Source organism: Ostrea edulis, chromosome 2 (genome assembly GCF_947568905.1).
Source record: "Ostrea edulis chromosome 2, xbOstEdul1.1, whole genome shotgun sequence".
Lineage (NCBI taxonomy): Eukaryota > Metazoa > Mollusca > Bivalvia > Ostreida > Ostreidae > Ostrea > Ostrea edulis.
In genome coordinates, this window is record NC_079165.1 from 91,308,322 (window position 1) to 91,326,394 (window position 18,073).

General features: G+C 34.9%; 3 protein-coding genes across 8 annotated transcripts in view; 2 read left to right on the plus strand and 1 right to left on the minus strand.

The window, feature by feature from the left end:
- LOC125680609 (WD repeat-containing protein 5) overlaps window positions 1-3,780 on the plus strand; it is a 28,057-nt gene extending 24,277 nt beyond the window's left edge. Inside the window, exons 9-14 of one of the 2 annotated variants that reach the window (XM_048920293.2) lie at window positions 113-159; window positions 1,194-1,269; window positions 1,403-1,436; window positions 1,884-1,958; window positions 2,119-2,206; window positions 3,150-3,780. In XM_048920293.2, the coding sequence (XP_048776250.2) occupies window positions 113-159; window positions 1,194-1,269; window positions 1,403-1,436; window positions 1,884-1,958; window positions 2,119-2,206; window positions 3,150-3,250 (421 nt within the window). In that variant the 3' untranslated portion in view covers window positions 3,251-3,780. Of the gene's footprint in view, window positions 1-112; window positions 160-1,193; window positions 1,270-1,402; window positions 1,437-1,883; window positions 1,959-2,118 lie in introns of both variants that reach the window. The other variant, XM_056155442.1, reaches the window with a different exon arrangement.
- A 1,923-nt stretch (window positions 3,781-5,703) lies between these two features.
- Window positions 5,704-14,510, plus strand: LOC125680612 (uncharacterized). Its single transcript, XM_048920298.2, has 6 exons — window positions 5,704-5,778; window positions 9,244-9,302; window positions 9,521-9,625; window positions 11,549-11,608; window positions 12,599-12,820; window positions 13,915-14,510. Coding segments are annotated over exons 2-6 (573 nt in total). The 5' UTR covers window positions 5,704-5,778; window positions 9,244-9,301; the 3' UTR covers window positions 14,100-14,510.
- LOC125680606 (protein furry-like) overlaps window positions 14,439-18,073 on the minus strand; it is a 76,357-nt gene continuing 72,722 nt past the window's right edge. For all 5 annotated transcript variants that reach the window (XM_048920285.2, XM_048920287.2, XM_048920288.2 and 2 more), the window contains 2 exons: window positions 17,087-17,184; window positions 14,439-16,725 (listed from right to left, as the gene is read on the minus strand). In XM_048920285.2, coding sequence (XP_048776242.2) covers window positions 16,568-16,725; window positions 17,087-17,184 — 256 coding nt within the window. In that variant the 3' untranslated portion in view covers window positions 14,439-16,567. The remainder of the gene's footprint in view (window positions 16,726-17,086; window positions 17,185-18,073) is intronic.

Here is an 18,073-nt window from a genome sequence, read left to right on the forward strand (position 1 = left end):
CACAAGGGTTAGTATTAAAGACTGGTTGTTTTCTTGTCAACCAAAAAGAAAGCTGATGGTGAATATGACTGTCGTGAATTAAAGTTCTAAGTTGTTTTGGTTTCGATTTCAGTCGAATCTGGGATACAGCTTCAGGGCAGTGTTTGAAGACATTAATAGGTATGTACAGAAAATGTGAGGGAGGAGGGGAGACGATTTATAATACAGTAAAATACACTCATAACAAACACACTTATAACGAATTCAAACTTACTGTGAATACCCTCCATGAGAGGAAAATAACAAAAATTTCATTGGATATAGTGAAGTTTGGTAATAATGAAATCTGTATTGCTGGCCTTGGAGGTTCGCTATAACTGTGTTTTACTGTATGATGAAGTTTGGTGATAACAAACTGATTTAACTGGCCCTGTAGGTTGGCTATAATTGTGATTTACTGTATAATGAAGTTTGGTGAGAACGAACTGTTTTTCGCTGGCCTTGGAGGTATGCTATAACTGTGTTTTACTGTATGATGAAGTTTGGTGATAACAAACTGATTTCACTGGCCCTGTAGGTTGGCTATAATTGTGATTTAGTGTATAATGAAGTTTAGTTATAAATAATGAACTATTTTGACAGGCCCTGAAAGTTCACTATAACTGTGTTGTACTGTACAATGAAATTTGGTTATAATGAACTATTTTTTACTGGCCCTGGAGGTTCACTATAACTGTGTTTTACTGTAATGATGTTTGGTTATTATGAACTGTTTTCCGCTAATCTTGAAGGTTCACTATAACTGTGTTGTACTGTACAACGAAGTTTGGTTATTATGAACTGTTTTCCACTGGCCCTGGAGGTTCATTATAACTGTGTTTTACTGTATAATGAAGTTTGGTTATTATGAACTGTGTATTGCTGGCCATGAAGGTTCACTATAACTGTATTACTGGCCATGAAGGTTCACTATAACTGTGTTTTACTGTACATAGAACACAACACAGGATATATTTTTTTAAAAATGCCTATAAGTTCAGTTTGAAAGTTCAGTTTGCAGTGTTTTGATGTAAATTATGCTACCTAGGTCAATATAAGATTTCGTTCATCAGTTGTGAGTCAATGATCCAACTCTTCCTAGGTCATTATAAATAGTTTTGTTTATCAGTCAATGATCCAATGCTGTTCATCGTTTGGTTGGGGTTTTTTTTCAGATGATGACAATCCACCAGTGTCCTTTGTTAAATTCTCTCCCAATGGAAAATACATATTGGCAGCCACACTAGACAAGTAAGAGCAATGAAGTTCTATAGAATGACAACTCTTTTGTAACTAATGTTAATATGTCATTTGTACTTCATGAAAACATGGGGGTTTTTTTGTTTTAAAACTACATGTTGATATTTTATTAAATTTTTTTTAGCACCTTGAAGTTGTGGGACTACAGCAAAGGAAAGGTAATATCACTATTAGCATACTCTATAAGGGGGGGGGGGGGGGGAGGGGGAGTATACTGGACCCATTTTTTTCTCCACAAATTTACAAGGTATTACTGGCATATATAGATGAAAGAAATTATAAAGTTGAAAACATTCAAACCCTGATCAGAACACTCTGAAATCAGAAATAAAACTCCAGTTTTGCACCTAGAATGGCGGAGTAATTTGACTAGTACTTGACTTTCACATGTGACCCCTCCCCCTCCCTTTTTGGGGGGGGGGGGGGGGGGATCCAGGATCCACCACTGATCAATGCAATACAAATCACATTTCAATCCATGACACATGAATTGTTTGGCCAATCTTTTTATGGTCATTTTGATCACTGTTCATTTTAGTTTATAAAGCTTAACACTTGACTACTTTATCGTGTATATTGATAGTTTACGGTTTTTAATTTTACAGTGCCTAAAGACCTACACAGGACATAAGAATGAGAAGTACTGTATATTTGCCAACTTCTCTGTAACAGGAGGAAAGGTCAGTACTGAACGTGGTCAAAATGTCCCAACAAAATGGCACTTACTCGCAGATTTTTTCCGTGTTTCCGGGGGTCAAATTAATCATGTCGATTTACAACTTGCACTAAATTTCAGTGGAACATTTCTGATCGATACTGGTATTTTGTTTTCTTTTTCAGTGGATCGTTTCAGGATCAGAAGATAACCTGGTATATATCTGGAATCTTCAGACAAAAGAGGTTGTGCAGAAACTGCAGGGCCATACAGGTAAGGCAAATGAATACAACTGTGTGCACAGTGGATTCACAAAGCAAAATTCCCATCAGGGCTATTCCAGTACTCTAGTTCTACTTCTAGAAGAAAATCAAGAAATTGTGAAAATAGGGTAGGATCATCACATGGGTATGTTAAGGCAGGTCATGTTTTTACTGGGGTAAAATCCGCAAAACAATGTGATGTCAGAATTGAAATAAGTATATCATTACATATACGTGTATTTAATTTTGGAAGTTTTACTCATAGAATAAACCATGCAGCTACTAAGATGGCAAGATATAGGAAATGATATTCTGCTGTAGTGTAATTTGTGTCCGATCAATATGAAAGTAAACTGATGATGTCATAAACTATACATCAAGTGAAGATGACACATGTAAAGATATGTTAACTTTGTCATGTAAATATCAACAAAGTATGGGATATTTAAGATATATACCATGGAAGATATATTTGAAATACTGAGAATTTCTCCATATTGTGAAGGTATGTTGATATCATTCAATGACAATTTTGTTCTACGGAAAAAGATTCCATTTAGCATGTCAGTCCAATTTTCCTTTGTATCATGCTGAAATAAAACTGCAAAAGTATAACACTACGTTGCATACTTTCTAGAGCCTTTTATTTATACGTCAGGTGAACGGTAATGAATTAACGTATATAGCATGTTACAATTTATATGTTATATGAAAAAAGTCTTTCGTCAGTTTAGACACTTTTGGAAGCATTTAAGTTTTGATTAAGAATACATGTACATCTTGTTTTATACTGTTGCTAAAAATTAAAATTTAGCTTAGATGTGCAGAAGAGGAATTTTCTTTCTAGATTTCATAGCTAGTGATACTTTTAACTCAGGTGACTGATAACGCCTCTTGTTTACGGGAATAGGCCTTGGTGTATTGAGTTTTTAATTCAGTGTGTTTCATCCTAGATGTGGTATTGTGCTGTGCCTGTCATCCATCAGAAAATATCATTGCATCGGCAGCTTTAGAAAATGACAAAACTATAAAACTATGGAAAAGTGATGTTTGATGCTGAGAGATTGTGAAATGTTCAGAAGAGTTCCTTCTATGGTGAGATAACTCCGCGTAAAGCTCTGGAGACCAATGAACATGCAGCATTCCACTCGGGTGAAGCAAGTGTTACTATCATCATGAGATGAACATCTCTAGAGGATTTTACCAAAACAGAAATTATTTTTATAATGAGAGAAGTTGCAGAAAGGATTGCACTCGCGTGGCAAAACCGGAGTACATCTGATTTACTCCTTCATTTTCCTCATCTCATTGCTGAAATCATCCATTGAAAAATGTCATGTAAACTTTGTTTTATCATACATGTAATTACTTTTGCAATTTTTTCTATTTTGATAGTTCTAGAGCAATTTTATTTTATACAAGGAATATGCAGGAGAATTTGTAAATAGTATACACTGTATGTAAGTGGGGTGTTTTATACTTCTAGCAGTGTTTGAACTGAATTCTAGAATGCAGACCTTTGTTCAGGTTAAATGTTTTTGAAATCATATTACTACATGTTCAATAAAACACAAAAGAAACAAACTCCTCCTTTTATTTGCTATGTACAAGGAACATCTTTGGTTTGTATTATCTGGAGGAGAGAACCAGTTTCATGAACAGCACAATGCTAATGGCCCATATTCATGTTTATAGATTCTGCTAACGGCCCATATTCATGGTTATAGATTCTGCTAACGGCCCATATTCATGTTTATAGATTCTGCTAACGGCCCATATTCATGTTTATAGATTCTGCTAACGGCCCATATTCCTGTTTATAGATTCTGCTAATGGCCCATATTTATGTTTATAGATTCTGCTAACAGCGCTTATTTATGACGCTAAATGCTGAGTACAGGCTCTGTATGGAGCTTTGGGTACATACAAGTCTTTGTTGTATACATGAGTCTTTGTTGTATACATGAGTCTTTGTTGTGTTCATACATGTCTTTGTTGTATACATGAGTCTTTGTTGTATACATGAGTCTTTGTTGTGTTCACACTAGTCTTTGTTGTATACATGAGTCTTTGTTGTATACATTTGAGTCTTTGTTGTATACACGAGTCTTTGTTGTGTTCGTACGGGTCTTTGTTGTATACATTTGAGTCTTTGTTGTATACATGAGTCTTTGTTGTGTTCATACGAGTCTTTGTTGTATACATGAGTCTTTGTTGTATACATTTGAGTCTTTGTTGTATACATGAGTCTTTGTTGTGTTCATACGGGTATTTGTTGTATACATGAGTCTTTGTTGTATACATACGAGTCTTTGTTGTGTTCATACGAGTGTGTTGTATACATGAGTCTTGTGTTCATACGAGTCTTTGTTGTATACATGAGTCTTTGTTGTATACATGAGTCTTTGTTGTATACATTTGAGTCTTTGTTGTATACATGATTTTTTGTTGTGTTCATACGAGTCTTTGTTGTATACATGAGTCTTTGTTGTATACGTACGAGTCTTTGTTGTATACATGAGTCTTTGTTGTATACATACAAGTCTTTGTTGTATACATGAGTCTTTGTTGTATACATTTGAGTCTTTGTTGTATACATGAGTCTTTGTTGTATACATTTGAGTCTTTGTTGTATACATGAGTCTTTGTTGTATACATTTGAGTCTTTGTTGTATACATACGAGTCTTTGTTGTATACATACGGGTCTTTGTTGTATACATACAGGTCTTTGTTGTATACATGAGTCTTAGTTGTATACATACGGGTCTTTGTTGTATACATGAGTCTTTGTTGTATACATTTGAGTCTTTGTTGTATACATGAGTCTTAGTTGTATACATACGAGTCTTTGTTGTATACATGAGTCTTTGTTGTATACATACGAGTCTTTGTTGTATACATGAGTCTTTGTTGTATACATTTGAGTCTTTGTTGTATACATGAGTTTTGTTGTATACATGAGTCTTTGTTGTATACATTTGAGTCTTTGTTGTGTTCATACAGGTCTTTGCTGGGTACATACGAGTGTGTTGGATACATACGGGTCTTTGTCGAGTACATACGAGTCTGTTGGGTATCCATTCTAAAAGACAATCAACAACAGAACATGAATGGGACATTGTTTCTATTTCTGTGTAGCGGAGTTTGAAACGTCTATATCAGATGACAACTCTCAGAAAATTCTGATATCTGTCAGCTGACAACTCAGAAAATTCTAATATCTGTGTCAAATGACAATGCTCAGAAAATTCTGATATGTGTGTCAGATGACAACTCTCAAAAAATTCTGATATCTGTCAGATGACAACTCTCAGAAAATTTTGATATCTCTGTCAGATGATAACTCAGAAAATTCTGATATCTGTCAGATGAAAAATGTCAAAAAAAAGATATATTGTATTCTCTCAATATGTAAGTGCATGGTAGCATTGATCAAATCAATTATGACACAAAACTGAAACGGACTGTAAAATGTCAGCTCGTGAAGTGGAACACTGATGATAGATCTTTTGTGTACTTCCTGGATTAAGAGGTCTTAACTTCCTGTTTGAACGTCTACTGACTTCACACAGGATCTGCAGGTTTGTATAGAGGCAATTTTTTTAATGTAGCAAATATCCTTACTGTGAATTAATCATGGGGCCAGGCTCAGTAGATATGGCTGCAGTTCAACGTGTTTCGAGTTTTTAGATTTGTGCCAGTATTTTTACCTGTATTGTCAGCTGCGAGATTTTGACGTACTAAGCATACCTTGTTAGCAGCACTCTTTCGAAACTTTGCACATTGATCAGAGTGTGGACAGATTGGGAGGGGGGGGGGGGGGGGAGTAGAATTAGCAGTGAGGCGGGGTAAAGTAGACCTATACGTAGGATTAGCAGTGGGGCGGGGTAAATGTCCTGGCTGTCGAGGGCATCTTGTTTGTGTAATCTGGGCCAACAGAAGGAGCGTGCGCGCGTGCAGACATCGACGCTATGTAACATTCAATCTCTGCACAGATGTTGCGCATGGTGTATGTTAAGTGTCAGAATGCGCTTTAAGCCATTTTCGTTTGCTTCGTTCAAATGACTATCTTAAGTTATTTTTTATTATTACTCTTACTTCGTTTACAGAAGTATTGCTGTACTTTACACGCCATCGTCGCAAACCACGGCTTATTGTTTCATTCATCAAACGTTTGTGAAACAGAATGAAACAATAACCCGTGGTTTACGACGATGTTTACACGTCAATGTCAACATTTTGGGAGTCTCCCGCGTGACAAAGTAAATATCAACCCTGCATGTTGATTTTTCTATAGAATCGTGCAATATTTCGCGATCTTGAAATTTGTTCAGCACGGGGGAAATGCCATAAACCTTTTTTACGTTTTCGAATATTGTAAGAAACAGGAGATAAGAAAAGAAATAAAAATTCAGCTCAGCTGAGCAGAAGTTATGCGACAGTCAATTAACAATATCATAGAGAGAAAAACCAAGCGATTGATGGTGATATTGATAATAATAATGTATTTCAAAATCAGTAAAGTAGAAATGATGAATTATTAAAAAACGGCGCCACTTTTATTGTCAAATTCGTAATGACGGCAATATTCAAATCAGAAAAATTGTTTCGTTTACTCCATAGAAAATATTTAAGATTCAGTAAATTCCGATAAAAAGGTGCATTAAATTTTCCGTAAACTCGGTTACGATCCAATAAAATACCACATATCTCGCAAATCTGACGTCGACGTCACCCGAATGTTTAGGAACATAGCGTCAACAATGAGGCTAGGGTATGTTATGTCGTATATATTAATAATTTATATAGTTTTCAATTCATTCGTGATTATTCTTGTGTGAATCCGTGTTTACATTAGTTTCTGGGTCGATATATGGATAAAATCGATCTGAAGTACTCACGGTACCTGTATCAATACAAGAAGTCCTTTGGGGTTTTTAAATTCTAGCTTTATCTAAATCTATGTAAAATCCAAAAAATCACCAAGACAGCAAAAACGAAGTATGTTGTGTGGAGTAATACACGTAGATTAACATATTGAAATAAAGGGATAAGCGAAATTAAATCAATATTGTGAGAAATATCATAGAGAGGACTCGTCCACAGGACCATTAACCGTGTAAAATTATGAACGGGTCCTGTACCAGAGTTGTCTGTCCTTCTGGTGACTCGGATGTAATATATCACAGAAATTTTATTATTTTTAAAAAATCATAAAATGCAAATTGAGAACATTAATTTTGATTTATTCAGAATGTTCAGGAATATTAGGCAGTAAAAAATCAGATTCATAATCAAAGGAATCTATAATCATCTTTATATGTATGGAGTGCCAAATCAACAACAGCTCAAATGATTCGAGAAATCTTCAATTATTTGAAGTTACCATGCGCGCAATAATTGAATTAATGCGCGCATCAAATCCATTATTGCTCTCTTCATTTCAATTGATAAAGGCATCAATTCAATTGATGAGAGCAATAATTCAATTGATGAGAGCAATAATTGATTTAATGATCGCATTAATTCAATTGATGAGAGAGCATTATTTGATTTGATGCGCGCAATAATTCAATTGGTGAGAGCATTATTTGATTTGATGCGCGCAATAATTCAATTGATGAGAGCATTAATTGATTTGATGCGCCCATTACTTCAGTTTGAAAGGAGTAATAATTGAATTGATAGCCGCGCATCAATTCAGATATTGCTCTCATCGATTCGGTTGATGCGTGCATCAATGTGGTGAAATTATTGCTCGCAAATTTGTATTTGGAACTCAGTATAAATGATTTCATGATCTCTTTAGTTTAACAGAATACGTATTTTATTATTTACTACGGTTTTACATAAAGAATTAATGCATGCATTAATTTAATTGTGGATCTCTCTAACTATCCCTTCAATCCTGAATTATTGCGTGCATTGATTGAATTGGTGATAGCATTCATTATTCTATGGAGCGCCAAATTAACATAAACTCAATTATTTGAAGATATCATCAATTCAATTATTGCTCTCTTTAATTGAATTAAATCAATTATTGCTTTCGTCAAATGAATTTGATGCGCGCATTAATTCAATTATTGCCCTCTTCAATTCAATTGATGAGAGCATCAATTTAGTAGAAATATTGCTCGCAATAACTAATTTAGAGCTCGGTATAAATAATTTGATGATCTCTTTAATTCAATTGAAGATATCTTTAAATCATTTACAATGCTTTTGTATAAGGAATTAATGCGAGCATCAATTCTTTTAAAGAGAGCAACAATTCAGTTAAAGATATCATTAATTCAATTGTGGATATGTTGAATTGAAAATATTTTTAATTATATAGTTGATCTCTCTCTAAGAATTATTGCTCTCTTCAATTGAATTGTTGCGCACATCAATTCAATTGTTTATATCATTAATTTATTTGAAGAGATTATTAAATCAATTAATGCGCGCAATAATTCAGAATTGAAGATATCTTTAATTATTTGAAGAGATCTTTAATTCAATTGTTGCGCGCATGATATCTTCGAATAATTGAAGATATCTTCAATTATTTGAGTTTATGTTAGGCGCTCCATTGGGGGGGGGGGGGGGGGGGGGGGGGGGGGGGGGGGGGGGTCTGCTTCACCTTTATCTGTTCATTTATGCAACATTTACTATCCAGACTATGCACAATGTTTGCTTGATCTATGTGGCGGGTTCTAAGTGACGATAGTGTGCAGCGATGCAGATCTAGACCCAGGGGTTTAGTTTGTACCCGACATCTCTTCAAAAAAGAGGTTTTGTTTCAAATACTGTTGTGTCTTAATGTTGATATTACACGCTCGCGCGCGTGTGTGTATCACTTACCATATACATGTGTTATATCATACCCCATGTGAAAAGTGATAAGTCCAATTGACAATTGTGAATATCTAAAATATTTTAGCGATGAATTATTCAAAGTACACCATGCATGCTTCGTTTAAACAATGCATGCTCATTTCTAAACACAAAAACCTGTTAGCAGTAATTTATTATTCATTAACAAAAACCATTTGTCACAGGGGTACGACGGGAGAAACACTTTCATCAGACTAACACACCGTCCTGGGGCCCACGGCCAGTAAGTATTTAAACTTGTAAAAGTGTTTGATATATAATATATATATTTTAAATATATCTGTGTATGTCTCTAGGTGTCATTTAGGGAAAGGCAATAATACACTTAACGTGAAGCAGTGGTACTGTCACCGATTTCATGCGTACACTTAAAGATGCACATTTAACGTGTTCGATGGAAATTTGGTTAAGTTGATCTATTTTGAAATTTCCTCTTTGAAGTGTCTTGTCAAGAGGGAATGAAGAAGCCTTACCGCAGCTTGGTGAAGACGGCGCAGTCCACGCGGAGGCTGATCGCCCGGAATACTGTAGGGCGATGTGGAGCAGGTAAGGGGGGATACTTATATAGCTTCCAACTGTGCCTCAGGTCATCTTCATTGATTTGAAATTCATGTTTTATATTAAATTTATACTTTCATTGCAGCGTTGGATTTTACGATTTTTTTGTTTCCGCGAATATAGCGAAATTATGAACATAAGTAATGTTGATGGCGCAAGTACCCTGTACCCATCCATGCGCGGATCTAGAGGGGGGGGGGGTCTGGACCCCCCCCCCCCCCCTGGAATTTGCAAAGATAAAAAAAATTACAATATAAGGATTTATAAGAAAAATGAGTTATATCACGGATTCGATTTTGTGAAAAGGTTCGACCCCCCCCCCCCTCATGAAAAAAACTCTGGATCCGCGCTTGCCATCTATCGTAGTGTTGTTTTGGCTGTGTACTTTTGCGGGTCTAATTTATCATGATCATGGATGTCATCCGCACACACTACGATAAATTTATAGCATTTGTAGTTTCAACAATGGTGTTTCATTTGTATATTGACATTGAATGTTGCTGTGAATCGCAATTTTGGTGAAATTGATATTTCTTCACTTGGGGCAGTTATGTTTATTTAAGAGTTCATTGCTATTTCCGTGATATATATAAATATATATATATCTGTAAATATATATATATATATATATATATATATATATATATATATATATATATACATACATATATATATATATTTACAGATATATATATATATATATATAAGGCCACGATACTGTTGGTTATTCAAACCTCAAAATTTCGACACAACCCACGTCTTTATTATATATTACTCACAAAGCCGAATATTCGACGACTCGTTTTAGTTGAGTATATATATGTATTCGATTTCACACACACACACACACACACACACACACACACACACACACGTGTATATATATATTTACAAAGCACTAAAATTACCAACTACACCAACTATTAGATTGCCAGACACAAGTAATTACATGTATATCCTAAATGGTTTAAATGATAATTTTGACAGTTAGCATTTTAGAATATGAGGGATTTTCTAAGTTTAAGACCATCAAAGATGTATAAAAGAAATTCATGCAATTTAGGATGTTTTGTGATATACCAAAGTTATGTAGGATGATGAAAGAAAGAAGAAAATACGGAGAGGACTTATATAGGCAATGCCTGCCATCCAATCCTATTGTGAATTATCATCATAAAATACTGTTTAAACTAAAGAAGAAAATTTGTGCATTAAAATAAATAAAAAATCATCACCTATTCCATAATTGTGTTATAGGATTGAATATTTTTCCATGAAGTGCAATAATTTAACTTTGAAGAGCAGACTCTGAGATTCATTAATGTCTCCACAGTACTTGTGAATTAATGCTAAAAATCTGAAATCACATCAGTCCTTTGTTACTGTAAATCAATAAGAGGCTTCACCAAGTTAAATAATCAAACCTGCTCTGTACACGCCGTGGGACGTCTTGTCACTTTATTGTAAATTTATTGGATGTTCCACAACCAAAGGTATACTCTAGAAGAATAATAGTTCCAAATATTGGCTCAGAATTAGAAATTTTATGTTGCCATGGCAACATTTTTCTCGCATCTTAGTAAGGCTATTATTTGTTCACTCTAAGGTGTTTCTTCCAAGCGTTAATACCAAATAATTATGGGGGGAAATCTAGTAAATGAAAAATGCATAAAAGTGTGAATTTTGTTATGCCAAAAGTTTTAAAAACTGAACGAGGAAATGAATTGATATACAATGTAGCATGATGGAATCGTAAAACACAGTATAGTGCTTGCGACAATTCGTGGTACATGTGACAATATCTAAATAGTTATAGCTAAAGTTGAGACAAACAGTATTTCTTTCATTACGCTAGACACCACAAATTGGACATCAAATATTTAATTAGATTTATTTACCCAATATTTACAGAGCTCTTTCTAGGACTGACCATATTGGCACTGGGATGGCACGTCGCCCTGGCGGTAATCGGTATGTTTCAGTCCATTTAATTAAGGTTGTACTCTACATCGTCACAATGACCGACTTCCTTTTAAGGGGGTACTCTACATGCCATTATGGCTTACCTCCTTTTAAAACATGGATGAAAATATAGATATCGGCAATATTTGTCTATTCATTTAAAAAATCATCGCCTAGCTGAGTAGCTCAGTACACAGGTGGAATTTACTGTTAAAGAGTACTCTTTAATGGTAAATTCGAACCCAAGCAATAAAGGCCTATAATTTCCTGTGGCTCGGTGTGTTTCCACGTCGACTGCTGAACTGTAGATCGCGGGTTCGAGTCCAAAAGGATTTCAATTTTTTTTTCCAGATTGCTCTCTACTAAAACTGCATTTTTTGACTAAATAAAGTAAATTTGAAAGTTTTCAATTTCAAAATATTGTACATATCCTCCACCTTTCATCCACATCAAATTTCTGTGGTGTAGCATACCTCCTTAAAACATGAATGAAAATATAAATATCAGCAATATTTGTTTATGAATTTCACATTGCCTAGCTGAGTAGCTCAGTAGGTTAGCACTTCTGCATATCCTCCACTTTTCATTGTCGATTTTGTCTTACAGTGCACAGGTGCTTGTGGACAGGACTTCCGGTACCCCCCTTCTTTTATTTTTAAATGTTCAATTCCTTGGGTATTTCGGACCTATTATTGATAAAATATGTAACTTCAGAGGTTATCTATTTCAATGGAATACACAAATCTCGCATAGAAACCGTTTTTAAAAATGTCATATCACCGATCATAATATATGAAGGATCGGTGATATGACATTTTTAAAAACGGTTTCTATGCGAGATTTGTGTATTCCATTGAAATAGATAACCTCTGAAGTTACATATTTTATCAATAATAGGTCCGAAATACCCAAGGAATTGAACATTTAAAAATAAAAGAAGGGGGGTACCGGAAGTCCTGTCCACAAGCACCTGTGGCAGTGGTTGGTTGTTTTTTTCAGGTGCGTCCCACAAGAACGAGTGCCGGAATATTCCTTTGCTGCCTGTGGTGATGGTTCTACTGGGGGGAACAGGGATAATAAAATGCCTGTCCTTCATCCTACAGTTGCTAATCATCGTCACGGTGTGGAGAAAGAAGAAGAATGCGGGCGCAGATTTCATGAGTGAGACCAGTGGGCTGGACAATAGTATGAACTGGACCTACATCATCGTACTTTTAGCAGGTGCTCCTCATAGTGCACTAAAAAGAGCGCTGAATCACCAACACTAAACTCGCACACCAAATACATAAAACCCCTAACTGTGTATATATATATATATAGATACTCTATACTGTTTGTTTAACATTCAGTTGAAAAGCTAGCATGGTGAATATGTATACTTTCAAAGTACAGAAACTTGAAAGGTGTAATTTTCTATAGGATTCTTTTTCATAATATTCTCTCTCTCTCTCTCTCTCTCTCTACATTTGGGGGTGAGGGGGTTGGTTTCTGAGCACATGTTTCGACATCCCTGCCTATCAATCTTCCCTTCAGATAGTTTCATTCCTTTGACCATTCTACTGACTATGGGTATACAACTTTTACCTTGCTGTCTTTTGTATACAGTAGTACATAGCAGGTGCCAGATTTAATTTGAGATATTTACAGTATAATGTGTCCCTTCTAGTCCATTTCACATTGTCCTGTAAACATCACATTTATAGCAGGAGTCCTTTCTAGTCCATTTCATCTTGTCCTGTAAACATTACATTTATAGCAGGTGCCCTTTCTAGTCCATTTTACACTATCCTGTAAACCTCACATTTATAGCAGATGTCCCCTAGAGTCCACTTTACACTATCCTGTAAACCTCACATTTATAGCAGGTGCCCTATCTAGTACATTTAATCTTGCCCTGTAACCATCACATTTATAGCAGGTGTCCTATCTAATCCATTTCACCCTATTCTGTAACCATCACATTCATAACAGAAGCTTAGAGAACTATTCCATATATGAAACTATATGCAAATAATTTCTCAAGATAACCTTGGTTTCACCTTGATGCCAACATTTTTATTATTCTACAGGTGAAGTTGACTTTTCTACCTCAGACAATAATATTCAAAGTAATGTACACTTACATGAATTTCACAAGATATTTCAGATAGTGTCACTTGAAATTTTCCATTATAGGTGCATTTAGGTCAGAGGTCAAACCAAGATTAAATTTTTGCAATATTTATTGTGCAAAATTTCATTCATTTGATATATATGGTCACCAAGTTCATTCTTTATTATTATTTGTTGTTGACTTTTCCCCCCTCACTTTACAGGAGACATATCAGCATTTTCTACATCAGACAATACCTGCAACAGGCTGATGTTTGACTCGGCCTTCTACACCTTCATCATCATGACAGTTATTATCAGTGTTCTGTTTATTGTGGACTTCACAGTGTTTCTATACAAACGTTGCTATACCATGAAAGACGACGAAGAAACATCTGACCCCGAGTAACTGTGTCAAGGTCAAACTCCAACATCTTATTTCTGAGGAACCAACCCAGTGAATTCTTGCACCGTGTTAGATTCCAACATGTATAAACTGCGACGGTTTTCAATTATGAAACACCAAAAAAAAAAAAACCAACCTTTCAGCTATCGATCTTAACTATAGCGTTTTATTTTGATAATTTTACATACATACAAGATCTTATGTCATTTAATTTCATTTAATTGTGTTTTATCATGGCATTCCTCTTCTAACCCTTGTAAAGCGCCTTAGAGTAATTAATTTTATACAAGGCGCTATAAAATTTTTATTATCATGTCACGGATATTGACAGAACTATGTGCATTTATTTAAATATTTATTGATATTTCCATATTACACATTCCAAAAATATACAATAAATTGTTTTAATCTAAATCGTACAATGAAAATGCTGAATGGTTTATAGATCAAACATAAGCAAGAAAGATGCATGCTAGCTGTAATGAAATTACACATGTGGTTTTAATTACTGTGCAAAAAATCATAACACTATTTCAGGTAAATATTGTTACTGTAGCTTCTAAATAAACTGTACAGCGTTTACATCATATAAAACTGAAAATTATGAAGGACCCTCTACACACTAACTAGAAAAATGTTTGGGACAGCCAGAGTATTGTGTCCTATAAAAGTTATGTATAAAGAAATCACCCACAGCAATGCAAGTCTTTTTATTGCAATATAAAATTCCCGAAATGTTTGATTACTACACATAAAGAGTGTAATGTTTCTATAAACCAGAAAATTATGTTTAAAACAGCCAACTTTATTTACTAATGCTGTATTGCATTAAATAATACCATTCAACTATTAAACACAATAGCACACCAAGAACTACTCGAGGGAAGATCTACATGTATCTAAACACAAAAGAATATATGAACGACAGTCCATCTTCTGGTTTGTAAAATAATTTCAGTCTCCGTGCTCTCCTATATTTTTGAATTCCACAAGAAAGAATGTCTACTTTTTATTCACAGGCACTCCACGTTTTGATATCTGTAATTAAAAAAAATTGTCTTCCTGTAAACATAATATTCATTGTTTACAGGAAGACTTTTTTTTTTTATTATAGAAATCTAAAACGTGGAGTGCCTGTGTTTTTATCGTTTTGATAATCAGTAACTCATTCAGTAATACACAACTATTTATTGATTAGTTTGTACTTAAAAGCGCACAGTATGTGTAGTGTAATATTTTCGAACATCTTGCAACACGACTTTAGAGATTTGATCCACCTATTCATTTAACACAGGAAATATAACTTGCTTGATGTAAATGGTACATTGTGACACCATAATTAGAACAATACATAGGAAAGTATGAGAACAAAATGTAGAAAGTTATGAGAAGGTTATTAAAAAATGTCTGTTTTACAAACAATTTATGTAATCTGGATTTTTCAAAGAAGGATCATGTGACTGCGACATTTTTCCAGAGCACCTTGGGGTTATCCTCATCAGTTGATGAAGTACAGATCATGTGACTCACATGTGTCGCTTTGCGACGCAAGCTTCACCCACTGTTGAGGTTTGACATTTTCTATGACACATTTCATGGTAATTCTCAGTTACTCTCATTAACATTTTATTATCATTAGAAAGAGAGAAAAATCAGCACTATCAGAGAGAGAGAGAGAAGTAAGCACTACCAAATGAAATTCATAATAATGTACATACTAGCAAATAAATTATAAATATTATTGTATTATGCAAATTCATCATAACATACAACATATCTAGCACAAAATATTCAATGCCGCCATTGGTCAGAGTACAAAACAACCTCAGTACCCGATAAAATTGAAATACTAAACGCTGAAGTGATACCGAGTTTTTACAAAAAGAACAGTCTAATTAATCTAAAACATACGATGTGGTATAGAAAAGGCCCCACAACTAACACAATATTCATGGTACATTAAGGCTTCTATGTACAATAAAAATTCCTGTTCCATGTGGTCAATCAGCAAATCCTGTCACTGAAACATGCGTGAACATCACCTTTACAACGAGTGCGAGTGCGTTGTATGTACTACACCTACAACAATTCACTACACCAGGACTGCTGAAGACCACTGGGAAAGATATCATTTGTGTATAATCAGTAGAATTAGTTCCATAGTAATTAATCATGGCTATTTGGATTAGTTCCTTAATAATTTTAATATCATGATTAAGATTATTTGCATATAAACATGGTGATTTCCAGAAAATTATTATTTCATCATGACAAAAAGTTTACAAAAAATCCTACATTTCAGCTATAATGATTCCTTAGTAAGTTACATGTATATGTTTAGATGGTTATGAGAATTCAATAAAAAGATAATTTCCACATGAAATAGAAAATTCCAACATCAAAGAAAGTTCAGGAGATAGCGATTTCTGATCAGTTCTTCACACAAACGACATCTTTCCCAGGTGTTCTAGTCATAAGGAGCTGGAATCCTGCTGGGCTTCCTCCTCCGGAGTCCGGGGGGTCAGGGAGGGCACTGAAGACGACCTCCCCCTCATCTGGATGTTCAGCTGCATTAGCTGGCTCTTAATGAGTCCCAAGTCTATATCCAACCCCATCAGGACGAACAAACCTGTCAAAGACCACGAGGTGAGACGTCAGGTCAAGAACACTATATATAGACAAGGTAATTGTCCAATATAATTATTAGACATAATATATAGGTTTAAATGATCTGAACTAAGTTTACAAACATCAATCAATCTCAACTACAAAAGGCCTGTGATTTACAAAGGGTCAGGGATCATCCGATAATTCTTTCCCTTCAGTGTTTTCAAACACCTTTACCATGCACAGTTATAAAGTAGACACACCCCCTTCACCTGTTCCTTATAATAAATCCTAGGTATTGTACAATACACAGTTTTAAACAATGCCCCCCTTCACTTGTTCCTAGGTATTCTATGATGCACAGTTACAGACCCCTCTTTCACCTGTTCGTTTCTCTGCTTGTGAGGCACAGTAAATATTCAGCAGGGCAATGATATCATCATCACTTGTCTGTCCAAAGATGTCACCAGGCCAATTACACCTGAAAACCAGAATAGTTATGTTTACCTGAGATCACAAATATTTCATGCTACATTACTAAGGGGAGAAAACTCAGCTTGAGGTTTAGTTTTAATGTTGCACACAAATCTTCTGACTCAAAATGTAGCAAAATAACATGCACAGTTTATCACTGTAACTATAAACCAATAAAAATAATAAAGTCATAGAAGATCTGCAAATTCAAAATGAAGCAAACTTGAATTTTCTCATACTGAATGGGTCTCTCCACGAGATTCATTTGCAGTACTTCGGCCTGGAGGATATAAAACTTTTACTGTACTCATACTCAAACTCAGCCATGTTTGTTTTGAAGGAGTACAACTCTGAGCAAGCTCCAATTCTCAAAAAATCTTGAGTGTGTACTCCATTTGAATATGAGAATGATTTACCTTCATTCTTGAGTATGAATATGATTTAGAGCACAGAGTTTGAGTATGAAAATGTGCTCAAAAGAAGTTTTATAACCTCCAGGCCTGGTCAGACATTTGATTGATATCCGATATTTGTTTGACATCAGAAAATTGTGTGATATCTTACAATTGTGTAATATGAGGTATCTGTGCTGTAAGTATTTAATCAAGAATCCCCCCCGAAATAAAACACCACATTGAATGATTCATTTTGCCAAATTACTTTTGCCACATACACATTGTTCTTTTTACAATTCATATAAAAACTTCCATCATCTACGCACACCAATTTGTTGTTTATATTTAGACTTCTGCTCGGCACTCTGGGCACTTAGCAGTGAAGGTTCTTCCGTGACATGGGACTTCAGTTTTGAAGGTCATATCCAAATTAACTCACACCAGCATGTGCTTAGCAAAGGGACAACTGTCATCTTTTTGAAATACAATAGGTAAAGTTGC